A 16,771-nucleotide genomic window follows, 5' to 3' on the forward strand; every position below is an offset into this window, starting at 1 on the left:
CCGATCAGTGTGAAGGTGGTCGGACACCTGGCGTGGCGCTAGCAGATCTTGTACCACGATCCTTCGTAGCACGGTGATATTACAAACCCAAGGACCGTTCGATTCAAACACCTTGGTCTGTAACGCGTCCAGGTTCCAGTCGAACGGAGTCCCCGTTCACGCTTATCTTGTGAACTCCAATCGCTCGACTTTTACCTCCGTTTGCCCTTAACGTACGCAACGCTGATACTCGATTGCAAATGATTTCTCTGATCTCCAGCTTAGCAGCAGTCGGCGGACTTGCTCTCTTGTGGAATTGTGCAGTGGAGAACTTATTTATGCACAACAGTTATCTTTTTAAGCTGTAGCGAGCTGAACTCCAGGAGATGTCTACCAATTAAATACGTGAATAAATAAAATCTGATTTTCTTGAGAAATGTGTTAAAATATCTATAAGTAATGAACTCCTTCTATTAGTTCCAGTGATTCAAGTGGAGTTAAATGTAGTATTTCTTGTTCTAAAAGCCGCCACCTTCTTCAACACAAATCACCCGTGAAGATTGTGCTAGAACAGGACACAATCTACGGAAAATGGTGCGTAGCGTGCTGTCTAACACAACCATCGATTGCACAATCGCCTCCAAACGGTCTGCAGCTGGCACAGCAGCCATTCGAAAGGTGCAAGTGATAACTGGACACCCCGTCCACGTTCCATTCGTGCGCCCTCTTCTACTTCCAGAACCGCACGTAACCGGGCTGCCGCTGACGGTTCAAACAAACTGCTCAATCAAACGGCCCATTCCGGTGGACAGCAGCTCCCGAAACGCTAGTCAGGCTATTTGTTAGGGGAGTGAGGGCGGGCTCGGGAACAGCATGCATGCATCATTAGCGGCAAACATGTCGATATGTGCCGGGGAGCAGCAGTAGATCGGCCGCGACCGATATCATAAGTAGGTGATTGGAGCGAAGTAGCGCACCGCCTGGGTCGACACACACACGCACGCACACACACACATATAGTTCCAATAGCGCACATGGACGCGCGTAGGGCAGCTGGCCAAATATTCCACAAGCATTGGGACGCTTGACCAGGCACCACGCTGACCAGCGGCCGCCGGTACGCGTATCAGTCGCACGCCAATGGTTACTTTCACGCCCGCGTCTCGTGCCGCCTGTCAACTAGCCACCATTGGGGGGGGGAGGGGAAAGCCACCGTACGCGTATCGTAATCCGGTGGATACCCGCAAATGCGTACTCGCCATTTTCCACTCGGTCACAGTTGCAGGATAGCGTATCGATTAAGATCTTCGAGACCCACGAAACCCTCACGTGGATATCTGGGGATCACATTGGGGGCCGACAAACGTTGGTACCGCGCTAAGACCTGCTGAGTAAACAACGTGTGAGGGACATCGGGAGACTAGAGACCTGTGGGAAGGAAGAGAGGATACATCTGAACGACCCGCAACATGGATATGTATCGCACCGCAACGCATGTATCAATCAAACCCATTCTTTTCAAACGCATTACCGACTTAGACCTCTTGATTCGTGGTATACGAGATTCGTTTATGCTGAACTCCAAGCACTTTTTTTCTTCCCCGGGGCAAACAACTCTCCCTTATCGGTATCCTTTTTCCGTCGAGGGGAGTTAGAACCACGGAAAACCTTCTATTTCACTCCGGTGTTTAACCAAGCAGCAAACGCAATAAACCTGTTTTATGCTTTATTTCGCGGTATCCATACCGACCGCGCATGGGCCCGGCACGCATAAACAGATATTCTAGTGAGGGGAAAAGTCGTTCCAGGAATCACAAATACCGCGTGGTGACTTTAGGCGAGGGTCGTTATGCTGAAGAGTTTCTTATCTTGGCAACCGCCCAGTGCACCGTCAAGCGTCCCCAGTATGCAAAAGATTTATTAACACTTCGTATTGACGGCTGGAACTGGAAAACCCCTTCGCTGACATCGTTTTGACACATGCGGCTCTGCCCGAGTTAAGATGCCCAAGAAAAAAATAGATTTAAAAACTTTAGTATTTATAAAACCTCGTGATGCTTTCGTTGAAAACACTACCCTCAGAGACGTGTCTTGAAGGTGGAAATCTCAAGTGGCGTTTGATTTACGGCCCTGTGACGACTTTGTCTAATAACTCATCAACTGTCGAAACGAATCAACCGGCTACAAATTGGGTGCAAATTTTATAGGTCCCTTGTGTAGTGACAGCCCAGACGCATCGCGTGCTTCGATGCTTCAACCTATTTCTTGGGCAAAATCCATCACACCGGTGAAACTTCCAGGTTGCTGTGTGGTGAATATGTTTTTGCGCAAATCGAGGGCACCCTAACACGTTTCCCTAGCAGCGAATCGTAGTAACAGTTGTCGCGTCATGCCCGGGGTAAACAATCGGTAGTTTTTTGCTTCACTTCGACCTGTTCTGTTGGTGTGGCTGGTTTCTGATTTTAGGTGGTGCCGGGATTAAACAGTGACCCTCCCGAGTGAAATGTCCAACAAAGCGGCAGTTACGTTTGAGAAGCCGCTTCAGCATCTCAGTCTCGCCGACTGGCATTCGCGGTTGACCCAGCTGAAAAATGTGGCCTACACACAGCGTTCGGATGCGTTCGAGCTGCGGCACTCGGCACGCAATCTTCGCAACGAGACCCGCATCCAAACGCACTGGGACACGTACCACAACAATGACCGGCTGTCCGACCGGGTTGCGGAGCTGGACCGCTGGCGGGAGAAGATGCGCATCATGCTGCAGCGCGTGGTGGACGAAATTCAAGCGCTGAAGGAGGAAAAGTCCAACACCGAGCGTGACCTGGACGGTCACATTACGCCGCTGACGGTGGTGACGGAGTGCATCGGAATGAGGGACTGCCGGTTGGGGTCGGAGCTGACCTACGATGATGGTGATACCGAGCTGAAGAACGAGCTGTGCATTGTGGAGAACAACCAGCGGCTGCTGCGCGACCAGAACCAGGCCGCCTGGGAGCAGCTGAATCGGTTGCAGGAGGTCAAGTTCAAGCTGGAGCTCGATCTGACCGATAAGGACGAGGCGCAGTCGATCGACTCGCATCAGCTGCAGGTGGACCAGCACTGTGGGGACGTTTCGTTCAAGACGGACCCGACCCGGGTCCCCAGGGAGTATGGATCACAATAGCGCGTCGCGACATGTCACATCGTTCGCTAAGTACATTCCGTTTCCCTTTCAGCTCCTGCACGTACGGTAACTGGCTGGAGTACTGCGAGGAGCTGGTGGCGCTCGCCGAGTGCACCCTATCAGATTCCTTCTCCATCCGCGAGTCACTGTTTGCGACGCGTGAGAAAGCGCGCAACATTCTACGCGCCCAGCAGGACCGAACGGCGCACACACTGCGCAAGCGTATCTTCGAAACCCAGCGGGCACGGAACGAGCTCGAGTACCAGCTCGGGAAGGTACACTGTCCACCCGATGTTGAACCATGTGGCATCGAGGCTTATCTTCATACCTTAGCTAACCCACCAATCCATCTTTTCCAGATGAAGGAAGAGATGGCAAAGTGTCTGCGCGAGATCGAAACACTCGAACGGGCCCACGATCAGAAGACCGAAGCGCTGAAGGTGGTGGAAACGCGCCTGGAGAACCGTGCCCAACGCTCCGGCATGGAGCTGTGCATCGACGAATCCTACCACGGGCTGTGCGATGAGGTGCAGAAGCTTCGCGACACGATCAAAACGTTGCGCGCCAAGATCGACGCCGCCAAGACGACGTACAACGCGCTGCGGGATCACGCGAACAAGATCGATCAGGATCTGCAGAACAAGCAGCACTCGCTGATGACCGACATCCGGGCGCTGGATCTTCGCGGCCGGCTCAAGACGGGCGAGTTCGGTGGGCTTGCAACGCAAACCGACCGTAACATACATTTGTCACGCGTGGAGGATGATATTCCCAAAACATAGGCGCGATTCGATTAGCCCATATCTGTACGTCCATTAGACTTGCGACTAGGGATTCTACCCATACCAAAATTATTGCGTCATAGAAAATTGGAACCAATCGACGAGATTATCGCGGCTCGCTCAATATAGTTGTTTGCAGCTCTATTTTAGATCGCTCGTTATGCTTTTCACACTTTGCCCCGGTTTACTGCACCGAAACAGCAAGCACCTAGCACCACTAACGGAAAAGAGACCTCGCGGTCACAGTACTCCCGGGTGCACCACTGCACGGACGTAAAAAGTGTAGTTTGTTTTTGCGCACCTGAAGCTGAAGCAATAAACAAAATAGAAGTAAAACAGTGCATAACCATATGCGCATACCCGCTACTTGCTGCAGAATTTGACAGCGTACAACCGTCGTTTGCACTATCTTGAGTGGTGCGAAAGAGCAAAACAAGTGGCATAATAAAATCACGTTTCCTTTTTGCATTCAGACACGGTAGCCCTGCGTACCGGCTTTCCCAATACCGTTCCGAAATGGTCTTGCTTGACGTTGGTGTTATGCGTTTTGTTTTTTTTTTGTGTATGCAGAACTTCGATTTATAACCAAATTCTATGAGTTATAGCTTTTGCGACGGGAACGAAAATAAGTTGTTAGCCCATTTGGCGCCCTGGTAATGTGCACCATGTTCCGTCAGCCTGATGTGTATGATCGATTTGGAATGGCTCGGTGGTTATTTCATGAGGAATAGCCTTAATCTCCCTAGAGACATCGTCGTTAGTTATTTTAAATTAAAATTTTCACAGTTTTAGTATTATCATCTTGCCATATTTCAAGTCCCAGCATGCAATAATTAATTTCCGTAGCTAAGTGACGAATTTATTTGTTCTTTTCAATATTTAAACACCGTCCTGATGCCGTGTTCATAGTAAAATTAGTCCTACTTACCCGGCTCTTATCGCGCTAAGTGTTAAATTATGTACGATCGTTCCCGATTCCAACCGCTGTGAGTGCGTTAACATGATCCCACCAAGTACCGGCAGTGTCCATAAATTTCACCACCGCAATCGATCGTTCGATTGGCCCCATATTCGATACGAACGCTATCATTGGTGTGTGCAGGTTGACCAGACCTACCGAACAACACCTTAGCACTGCAAGCAATACCGAGCTACGTTCACGAATCCTTTAAACACCCTCCGTTTAATATTCCCTTCCAGCATGTGTGTCCCACATCACAGCGAATGTAAGGGAATGTCACCCGTTTTTTGCACCTTTCCCGTTTCGCCAATGTTGGTCCTAGCGCGTTCGCATACACTTTATCATCCGTGTAGACAAACATCCGGTTGCTGGAATCGTATGGACGAATAATTACACACACACACACACAAAAAAGCGCAAAAACCCCGTTGGGGTGTTAAATACTTGACACAAGACCTGTGCACGAAGGGTTCGATTTTCGTACGCAGAGCGCGCACTTGGCGCACGACATAAAGACGCTCTTTCATGGGATAATGTGACGGTCCGGAAATGTGACGGGTGTGATTGTGAATATATTTTGGGAATCTGGACGCAGACCCTTGGATGGTGCCCAAATTTGCATGTACGAACACAACATTGTTGTGAGTGAAAGCGTATATAGTTGACATTGAACCATTTTTAAGACGTTTTTTGGGAGGAACTAAAGTTTTTTAAAAGGCATATATTGGGAACTAAAATAAGTGTTCTATTCAAGGGAAAATAATATAATGTTTATCATAACTAGTTTTTGTAAAGCTAAGCTCATGTGCTCTTCTTCATGGGTACAACAACCTCAAGAGGTCTAGGGTATGCCATTTCTGTCTTTCTGTGACTTTACTTACCCGTTGCTGGATAGTCAGTCCTGCGTACAGGGGTCAGTCCTGCGTTGGTCTGGATGGGATTCTAGTCCGCTCCGTTCTTAATACTGCGTCCAATTAGAGAGTCCAAATAGCGAATTATAAACTTATAACTGAGGCATTTCCAAAAGCCTAATGAATCATGCCCTTGGATATCTTTTCCAAACCTTAATCCAATAATAAACTTAGCTATAGAACATATTGACAAATTGAATTTCTATTTGAACTACGAAAGCTATCGAAGTTATGTTTATTCAAAAGTCGGTGATTCACTCTACTAAAAACGAACAACGGACAAAAATGGTCTCAAAAGCGTGCCCAACTTAAAAATAATTTGACGTATTTATCGACGTGTGACGTACGATACATTGTATGCAGATTATAAATATAGCACCTACGTTCGACGAAAAGTACACCGAACTGATAAGCGCACAAATTTGCGCTCGACATCTCGTACCTCGCCGTCTGTTCGGAAGCGAGGTATGAATCATATGATTAATTTTGGTTTGAAAACCGTAATTAAAGAAACGATATTTTGGGAAATTTGTTCAGTGCTGGTAAATGTTATGTTAATTTATTGACGAGATATAAAAAGCTCCTAATGATAACAGTGAGTCAACGACGTTGTGTGGCAAAACTAGCCAATGTTGACTCTAAAGTTTAGCTCTAAATTTCATACCCCTCGTGGGATCCATCCCATGATTGATGGTTTGTTTCTACAAAGTTCCAAACGTTTCGCATCGGCGCTCGTATCCATTCATTTTTATACCAAAAACCGACGACACATTTTGCCGTACGATGTCGAACCGTTCACGCAGGCACGTACGAATGCACTTGCTTGCATCGCTTGCCAAAGCCATTCAATGCGATGCACCTTTCGGGCCAAAAACCTGCAATTCCTACCAGAAACTTTAAACGCAATCCATTTCATTCAGCGATACCTTCCAGGGTTCCGCACCAGAATTCCGAGAATCAAGGTCTTCGGGTACGGCCTTTGTGCAAAAAAAAAATATAGGTTACCTAGCGCAACGCCATCATCCCGACCTCCTGGAACCTGATGGATGGCGTTGGATGCACTTCAAACTCGCTATTCATCTGGGGTTTCTTTCTACTCCGCAACACAAAACACACGTTTCTTCCATGTTTCGGGTCGGCCCTGGAATGCACCTTGTGCGCAATGGGAACAATTGTCAATCGGCACCGAGGTCGGTGCAGAAAAAGAGGCGCAAACTAGCCTCAACCGTTTGGAGAATTAAATCCCTTTCCAAAGGTATGCACCAAACCATTGGTTCTATTCAATGAATTGCCAACGTTGCTGCTTTGTTAAGGTGTTTTTTTTTTCGAAAGAAGAAATAACGATCAGAACTGGATTGAGATGTTCGGGTTGCGCTTTTTCGTTCGGACCTTATTTTGCCACCATGACACCTAAGGGCGACCGATGAGCTTCATCCATGTCGTGTTGTAGGCATCCGTTTTCTTAGCTGCTTTCCATAAACGTCTTCACGAGACCAAACCATGGATGAACTTTCAGTACATTTGCCGATGGGAATGCATGTAAGCGCAAGGGAAACATTCAGAATTACTCATTTCGCCTTTAACCAACGCTATGATTGTGAGCAAACAACGCACTAAAGCACCGTAACGGGTTTGCCAAAACCATCAGTTCGGTTGTTTGTGGTAGCATTGTTGTTGCATTCGCAATGGATAACGTTTAGACTTTTGTGTTCTGTGAAATTTTTTGCATGAGTGTGCACCAGAACACCCAAGTTTAGAGCCTGATGGCCCACCAACGGTGGTGATGAGTGGCAATGATGCGGTGAAGAAGGATAATGATGATTGTGTTTATTTTTGTATAATCACCCAGGGAATTTTAGAACTCTCCAATGGAAAGATGGTAAGGCCTTATACAAATTCGTAGAAAATTGAGAGACGAGCAAAAAAAATGGAGTCTCCCAAAAGAGTCTCAAATCATTAGGAAGCATGTAAATTAATTCCTCAAATTAAAATTCTGACGCACTCTGAACGTCACTTCTGTAAAGCATCCAGAAATGTCTATTTATAGACATAGACACCATCAGATACCAGTTAAATAACCAAATCCAGTTCACAAGAAGTACACTGCCTTGGTGAATTGATCAGTGTTGGAATAAAATTAACCTTCAGCACCTATTCTGTGAACCTCCAGACTACATCAGCTGACCTGCCACCGATCAGTGACGCAGGGGAAATAAAAATGCAATATTCATCATCAAATGTGTTGTATCAATAAGTTTTCAATTCCAAACTCCTGTACCATTGATAACAATCGGAAGCAACATCGTTCAACGTAATTTCTCATCCGATCTCTTTTATTCTCGCTCCTTCTAATGTAACCGTGATCTTTACGATCGCGCGGATGTCCGATCGTACCGTACAGGAAGTTCCATGCCGTTTCACGCGTTGTAAAATGAGATCGTTTTTAAAAACTGATTCATCTTTTCTTTGAAGATGATTTCCTTTTGGATGCTGCAACAAACACCAAATAAAAAGAGCACAACAAAGGCCCGGTACATTCACCAAACCATGGGTTGAACTTGGGATCCAGACAGGCAGCGGAAGGTACGGACTGAAATACGAGAAAAGACACATTCGGAAACCTTCCGCGAGTGATGTTGACGAGTGATGATGAATACCATTTTAATATTTAATTTATTTCAATTAGATTCAACCCGAACGGTTCGGTTGCTCGAAGCCCGGAAGAGGAAGAATCTTTGTGAGAACACCTCCCGAATCAGGGCCGGCAATGTGTAGGGGTGTTGGAGTTCTTAACCCTAGCTTGTTTTCGTTTTGCTCCTGCAAGACTATGGGAGAAACTGTGCTGGGAAGACACGACGGAAGACGGTGGACTCCATCCATTTTGAGCACAGCTGTGCTTGCACAGCTAACACCTTCACCCTTTTATTTCTCGAGCTGCCAGCCGTACATCGGGAGGCAGTCACTCGGTGAACGCCAATGAATGGAACCGTTCTCTTCGGTAGCGGCATCATAACGTGTCCCCTATGGTACGCCTTGGGGAGTGCAAAGCCGATCCGGAACAAACGTAATGCACCCCACTGTCGGTCGGGTCTTGAAGGAGAACCCTTCCCAGTGTGGAGTATATCAGTAACAAACGAATCAATCGTTGTCACACGGAGCAATGGTGCAAAGAACCCCCCAAAAATCTATTGCTTTCAAGGTATGGGCGACATGTCTTGAAACTCCAGTGCGTTCGCATTAGATCATACGTACAGTAAACAGGTAAACATGATACGAGAATATCCCGAATGATATCAAAATGTTGATTTCCTTCAAGAACCTAAACGAGGAATAAGTCATAAAAAAATGCACTTTTCGCCGAAAGCAGACCGCGTCGACATGCATAATGCACCTTGGTTTGTTTGTTTGAGCTGCGTTGTGTTTGTGATGGACATGTACATGTCCAACTTGCAACATGAGAGTCTCCCCCGTTTTAGCATCAGGAGACATTATTTTATATCACTATCTAAATAGTGCGGCCTACTTGTTATGTCTCAATCACAATGCGTCCTATTCACTGGGTGCCGCAGTGTTACAATATTTCCATACGAGCCACAACACCAATGTTGTGTAAAAGGAAACATCTCCTCTTAATTTCCAACATAAAGATCTCTCAAATACACATCTCATCAATGATCAGCACGGCGATCACATCAAAACCGATCAGGAATTCTAATGATCAACGGCTTATGGACGTTCAATGCCTGCTCAGCGAACGCTCATTGACTTTACGACGAACGTTGATTAGATCCATCACCACCAGCACAGAAAGTGGCCAATATGGCACCGGCTTCAAAACAGCGCACCATAATGGGTTTTGGGTTTTGTTTTGTTTTTACTCACCGAATCTCGACGCGCTATTTGCATAAATCGAATAAACGGACCCATTAAAATACAATCAACGCGATCCCACGCGGAAATGCGCTAAAAGTTCCCGTCCATCAACTGGAGCTGAAGGAACATAATATTTATGGGACGCTGAAGAAGGCAACGGGTCGGTTCCGTGATGAATCGTATCGTTCGGGTACGCTTCCTTAATGTCGAAATATGTTAGCAAATCGAGTACGGTACGCAACATTCTCACCGAACGGGGTAGAAAACAATTAATAATAAATTGTACAAAATTCACACCGCGCGTTCCGGGACCACGATGATCGTGTGGGTTGTTGGTACGTCTAATGCGACTGCGCGTTGGTTTGCCCCGTGCCGTATTATGCAATCCAACCACGACGGTCCATCACCTGCTCGGAAACAGGTTGCCTGGTGGATGCGTGGTTTAGGAAACGTATCGATTAAACACTCGTTGCTGACACGATGAGATATGATCGCCGATCGGGGAAGAATTAATTTCCAAATCCTACACACAACTGTGGAACCTTCCTTTGAAATCTCTCAGGTGAAGACGATTGCGTCCGATTTGAAAGCGGATATCTTTCATTCATCAAAAACTCCGACAGGTCTCCCGGCCAATGCGCCCCCCGGCGGTAGTGTTTCTGCAAAACGTGCGGATAGACCACAAGAATCACCCTTCTCGGGTGGCCGATTTCAAGTCACCCGCCGTGCGTGGATCGAACCAAAGTCACCCGAATAAGGCCACCATCGGTGCGGTGACGCCTACATCGAGCACTCAGGTTCGCGTTCGCGTGCAGTTTCAATTCCCCTCTGCGCCTGTACGCCCGAACGATTGATTGATTGTGTTTTACGGACGCGTAAAAATTTGAAACAAGACAAAACTCCAACAAAACAAACAGCTTAAAACGCTCGCGGCCGAGGATGAACAAACGCTGCTAATCAACCGCGAACCACGATGGAGGTTGGGCGGGATGTTCCGAGGTATCAAAGTTCAAGTTCATCCTTACTGGTTAAGGTATGAAAAACCAAATCGGCTTCTGGAATGGCATCATTTTACGCTAGCAGAAGCCTTTCCATCCGGGGCTATCCTAGGAACAGAGACCGTAGAAAATCATCTCAATTTTGCATGTAATTGAACATGCTTTCCTCCAGCGTGGGTTTATGTTTCCATCCGCCCGAAAGCGCATACGCAACCGGGGCGGGTAAGTTATTTCATCTCCGCAGGAGATCTTCACCGTGCAGTCGTGAAGTTTGGAAGATGCAAAGAAAGCAATACCGCTTCACCATCGGAACCGAACCGGAACCGTGCTGGAACCGAGCAAAGTCTTAACGTTCCAGGACAAGTGCATCGTAAACTCAAACTCTGCTCAAACTCTAGTGCCACCCAAGATGCACAGACAGACCCGAAAGGATGGACGAAAGAAACGTCAGATAAGCTCGTAGGGAACGAAACACAACAGCTACAATGTGTACCACGAAGGATCAGAATCATTTTTTTTCGTTAGACGTGGGTCCTATCTGTCTGCAAGATCTTTGCTTTCCCTGACGATCTTGCGAAAAACCAAAACGCATCCGAGTGATGAAATAGCCTTGTCGGAGCTACGGAGCTAAAGAAAATACCTTACCAGCGGCAAGGTGCTTTTTGTATTGTACATTTGAGCTGAAAAGTTGCAACACCCGCTATCGTTCAAGATGTGCTCGTTAATTATCTGGCGTCCTTAAGACGTCGTTCCCTTCTCCCGGGTAAATCCGTACGAATTCCCGCTAATGACCCGAGGCGCTTTGCTGGATCTTTGCTGGATCAGATTAGTTATGGGTGTTGATGAGGTGATAGAATGAGAATGTTGAGCGTTAATTACCCGTCATCGTGCCAGAACGCAATGGTCATTATCGAAAGGCTGTTCCTCGTGGATGGTTATTGTGTTCAGAGTAGGGGGTTTTGTTTGTTAAACACAAGGGTATTTAAACAAATTAGTGTTTTTTAGGGAATCGAGTGTTACTTTTGAATTAATTTTTTGTTCCTTAACGAAGAATAGCTCTGTTTTCATTATTTGCAGACTTTTGTTATGCTGGGATAGATATTTAATGTCTTTAATTGAAAGTAGTTTAATGCAAAATCATTCAATTTTCCAAAAGTAATGTTTCAATGTCGTTCAGGAAAGAAGCATTTTTTTGAATGTAATTAGAAATTCTGCAGAAGAATTCCAGAGGACAACAATTGCTATTAGCACTTCTGACACATTCTTGGTGAAATTATTTAAATTTCTTCAGAACACTTCAACCTCCAGTGAATGCCTTCCTGAATTCTTCTGTAAACACTTAAAGCGCTTCCAAAAATACCGGAAGCCTTCATGTCTTGAAAGCATAATAAAACTCTCACCACATTCCACTGACCGTCCTGTCCAAACACGAGCCAACCGGAAAAACCACTCGAACGAAACACCAACCATTACAGCCATGGTGTGAATAAAATAGCCATGCATTTGTTTATTGACATCACACTTGAGCCGATCATAAAAATCAATCCGTGATGGCGGCTTCAAACGAGCATCAAGATGTTTTCCCGGAGTTGAGCAAATGGGAAAACATACAGTCAAAATACCCTAGAGAGGCAGTTCTGCGTAAAGAGATGGCAGGATTTTTTTCTTCCCTTCCCGGGAAGCTTGACCAATTTGGGCAGTGTAGCGAAATTCCGACAGCCATCGGTTCTAGACCTCTTGGCAACCTGCTTGAATGTGGAATGGACAGTGCAAAAAAAAAAGAAAACCCAGATGGAAAAAAGAAAAACCTCCATAATACACACATGCACCATAAGTATCCCGTGTGACAGTTGTAACAATAACTTCTTCTGACACGCTTTGTTTGTGCAAGTCGGGGGTCAGTTTTATTGTTTTGCGCTTTCGGTGTTGGTCCGGGGTGTTTGTCTATTGTTAAAAGCTGCTGCATATCGGCAGCATAAAAGCGACATATACCAAAAAAAAACAGACAACACAGCCGTATCGCAAATGTACCTGATCGAATCGGCTAACGCTTTAGCGTCATCAAGAGGCCGCGCTGTTTCCTTCGTGGTTGCACGTGTTTCAATTCCAACGCACGATATGTCGGCCATCGCAAATCCTTTCAAAAACAAAAAAACCCGCTCCTTTTGCTGTGGAATGATTGGCGCTGCGAGATTCACTCTTACCAACCGGGTAATACCGTACCAAATCGAGCAAAAACCGTAGCCATAGCTGTTGGATTGGTGGATTTGGTGGAAAGAAAACACAAAGCATTGTGACAAGTTGTGAAATCGCATCAGAAGCAAACTGGGAGGGAAAGTTGAGAAGGAACCCTTCTCAAACCGCCAAATTCCACAATGATTAAAATAGTGAAAGAGGACGAAAAAAAAGCAACCGTTCGGAGCAGAAAAGAACAAATCGCTAGCGATCATATCGCGCCCGAAAGCGATTTATTCTCGCGACGTCCCTTTCCCTATCTGGGACGAAGGGTTTTTTCCTTGTACACAATATTCTTAAAGCCCTTTCAGAGATTTCCCTAGCACAAGATTACCTTTCCTATTTTTCCAAGTTACTTTTGCTTTCGATAAGTTTTAGTCAAGGTCTTTTGCGTCGACCTGGTGTGAACATAATAGAATATGTTTTAAGTCTTCAATTTTTAATACACAAAAACAACTAACATCTTAAAAAAAAACACAGCATTTTTAGCACATGAACTTGAAAGGATCATTTTACGTAACGTCAAAATAACCGTTTCACAAAACCCATTACACTTCTGGAATCAATACTGAAACCCACACAGCACACTCTGTTGTGAGAGCAAAAGGAAAGATCTTCAACCTTGATCTCCACCACACACAAACACACAAATACACACCCCGTTCGGTAAATTAGACCTCTTAGGCAGTTGCGAACGAAAGCCAAGGGCAAAAACCACTTGCGCGTCCATCCCGTGCTCAATGGGTCGGCCGGCTGCACATGGAGTCGTTATGCGGCTACCACCTGCTTATCCTATTTCATATATGCCCAACCGTGGTGCCCCGTGGCACTACAACCGGTAAGCGCACTCACGCCGTCATCTCGAGTGGCTTGACGAAAAGCTGGTTGATGGAGTCCGGGATCTATCACCCGGTGTTGAGTGCGCGGGCACACGCTGCGTCCTGCGCGGACGTCTCTAAGGACGTCGACATCCCGGCATTGACTCACCTTCGGAATGTGGCCAATTTTATTGTAAGGATAGACAAAAGGTGGGTAAGGAGTTAGAGGAAAAAACAAGTAATTCCACAACTCAACATCAGGGTACCCCCGGTACCTGTTGTTCCTTCCTGGCGAACAAAAAGGAGTTGGCCGTTGTGTGCAAATTGTACGTTTTCACAATAGTTGCTGGTTGGCAAACGGCGCAAACCGTAGATAAAGCCAAGCACAGGAGGGAAGGCAGCTAGTCAAAGAAAAAAAGTGAGTCACATTCAATAGAAACCTGCACACCATTCACGCAGGGAGCAAAACTTCATGTTTGAAAAAAAAACCGGGAGAAGAGGCCCTCTACCCCATACGGTGTGCCAAACAATTGCAGGAGTGGATTTAAAATCAGCTTCCAGCAACAAACGGCAAACGAAGAAGTTTGAACGAAAAAAAGGGTTTCGCACACAAAACCTTGCTGCCTGCTTTGATCCTGTTGATGACGACTGCGATTACGAGTGATGTTTCGGGACAGGTATGAAAAACGCAGGGCAAACTAAGCACATTTACACCGGGAGTAGTAGCAGCAGCAGGAGAAAAAAAATTGCAGGTGCCATTCGCCGAAAAGCGAAATTCCTAGACCTTTGTTACGTGTCCCTGGTATCGAACACAAAAAAACACACACATCTATCCAAAGCTATCAGTCGCGAGCCGCCGGGTGTAAATAAATCAACCGACAATCCAACCCCTAGTTTTGGCTAGCAGGAAGGATCTGAAAGCAACAGCAGAACATCTCGCTTAGAACATCGATCGTTATGGTTCCAATTGCTAGACACACCAACTGGCGATGGGTACGGGTTGCGTAAAGTTGTAGGGTCTTGGTATAAGATTGAAATTGGCAACCCGTCCGCCGTTGATAATTGAGCCGATGTAAGCCGCACGGTGCGCATTACAAGCGCAATGCGCAATTCGTTTGTTTCCTCTTCTATTGTGGGGGGGCCCGACTGTGTAGGAATTCGATATGATTCGTGTTCTCTTCAGCCAATTCACGTCCAGGTGAAAGTGAAAGCGATCTAACGACAACCCATCTTGCCGATTCGTCACAAAACCGATGAGTAGTGCAAGATTTATGTACCTACCAGTGTGTTCCAGCTGTCAGCACAATTGATGACATTGGGCAGGACTCGGGGTTGAGATGGGAAATAATATTTTCACACCTGACTGTACGGAGCCACACTGGACGGTTCGGTAACGGTTATTTCCCGTAATGAACCCCTTTTCGTTAACTTCCTCTTATGATGAATTGTCCAACATAAAGATACCCAGGGATAAACATTGATCTCATAGGCCGAAAAGGGGGAAAAACTGGACGATAAAAAGGCTCAAGATTGTGTAAATAGTAACGACATTTCTTTTCCTGGGTTGTGCAGTAAACACTTTTTCCAGTCCGCTGTTGGGACCTCAACCAGGCTCAAAATACAGGTTTGCCACCAGAACGTTACACGATTTGCTCTGGATCATTTGGTTTTAATTCCACTCCTTTCTCTTACGGCCAATTGTACATAGCAAACCGTTTTTTTCCCCCAGAACAGCCACAAACAATCCTAAGACGACCACCAAAAGCAGGACATGCCGTACTATCTGCCGTGTCCCCTTTTGAACCTCGTCTTGCGTACTGTCACGATAGGACAGGTTTTATTTGCATAATCTTGGCCCGGGACAGGGCAAATCTTCTCTGGACGTCTGGACGCTTTACCGGCAGGACGGGATGAATGTGATGTCCTGGCGCCCGGGAAAGGACACGTGACACTCTAGACCGGTGCAGCTTGGGAATCTAACGATTTGTTTTGTCAGCCGTTACGTTTTTTTTTTCTTCTATCCTCTGCCGAGATGCTTTAACGGTTATGCGCTTCAACGGCTTAAGGATGACGTTTTCACATCATTCTTTACCCGTACTCGCACCCATACCGAGTGTCATGAATTGAAATGGCTCATGATTTTGTATTACGAAACGGCGTTACATGCCAGGGGTTACTTTAGATAACTCTCATTTCCTTCAGACAAAACATATGCCTCTTTCCTGGACTGTTTTCGTGTCCCTTTTTTCTTTGCTGATGCAAACGCTGCAAGCGCCACAGGGAGCACACACTTTCGAGAAGGACAGTCCGAGTGCAGCTTTCCGGTGAATTCGGTTTTCCAGCCAAACTCATGCCAACTTGTTTTTTGCGGTCAGGTGACTGCTTACATTGTCGCCCAAGCAGTGCCGGTGTGTCAAATTGTGCAACGACAATGAAGCGGAACAGAGTGGATCGTAAATTTGTTCGAACCGACAGTGCGTCCATTTCTTGCCCATGCTTTGTATGGGTCGGTTTGGCGAATGGTACACCATTCCATCCTAACGCCATTAACCCGATCCAAGGTTTGGTCCAGAGTTTTGGTCGTGTCCGTAACCAATAAGACACAGTCGCACATATCCCAAAATTCGGCGAGCAGGTGATGAGTTTTTGGGACTCGGCGGTTTGGCAGTTGAGTGCTCCGAAATTGACCATTTGCTAGGGTGGGTGTTACCTTCGGTCGGTGTTTCGTGTTTTTTTTTTGTTGTTTTCCCTTTCAGCCAGGGCGAAGAAACACACCTTTAATTCATCGAGGTGCAAAACCGTCTCTATAAAGCCTGATCGATCCGACCGATCTTTGGGATAGCGGAGGGACAATAGATGGTGACGGTAAACCATCAGCAGCACCTAGTTACGGATCTGTCCAAATAGTATAAATAACACGCGGACGCATTAGGAACACGTGTTACGGACATTGCCACCTTGTGCACCTCTATGGCTAAATGGGACCGTTCCGATTTCTATGGAATTTGACCATCCTATATCATCGCCCAAGAAGAAGATCTCTCTACCAAT

The 16,771-nt window shown here is 46.3% G+C and overlaps 1 protein-coding gene across 1 annotated transcript; it reads left to right on the top strand.

The window, feature by feature from the left end:
• The first annotated feature begins 2,482 nt into the window (after positions 1 to 2,482).
• Positions 2,483 to 3,924, top strand: LOC128714004 (tektin-2). The gene is made up of 3 exons (XM_053808880.1): positions 2,483 to 3,126; positions 3,195 to 3,417; positions 3,502 to 3,924. Exons 1-3 carry the CDS (start codon positions 2,483 to 2,485, stop codon positions 3,922 to 3,924), a joined length of 1,290 nt encoding a protein of 429 aa, XP_053664855.1.
• The last annotated feature ends 12,847 nt before the right edge of the window (positions 3,925 to 16,771 follow it).

This window comes from Anopheles marshallii, chromosome 3 (assembly GCF_943734725.1).
Source record: "Anopheles marshallii chromosome 3, idAnoMarsDA_429_01, whole genome shotgun sequence".
NCBI classification, from domain to species: Eukaryota; Metazoa; Arthropoda; class Insecta; order Diptera; family Culicidae; genus Anopheles; species Anopheles marshallii.

Excerpts from the sequence above, each read along its gene's own strand:
- LOC128714004 (XM_053808880.1), top strand. The coding sequence starts at position 2,483 with ATGTCCAACAAAGCGGCAGTTACGTTTGAGAAGCCGCTTCAGCATCTC. Across the intron at positions 3,127-3,194 it reads CCGACCCGGGTCCCCAGGGA|CTCCTGCACGTACGGTAACT; the intron begins GTATGGATCACA and ends TTTCCCTTTCAG. Across the intron at positions 3,418-3,501 it reads TCGAGTACCAGCTCGGGAAG|ATGAAGGAAGAGATGGCAAA; the intron begins GTACACTGTCCA and ends CATCTTTTCCAG.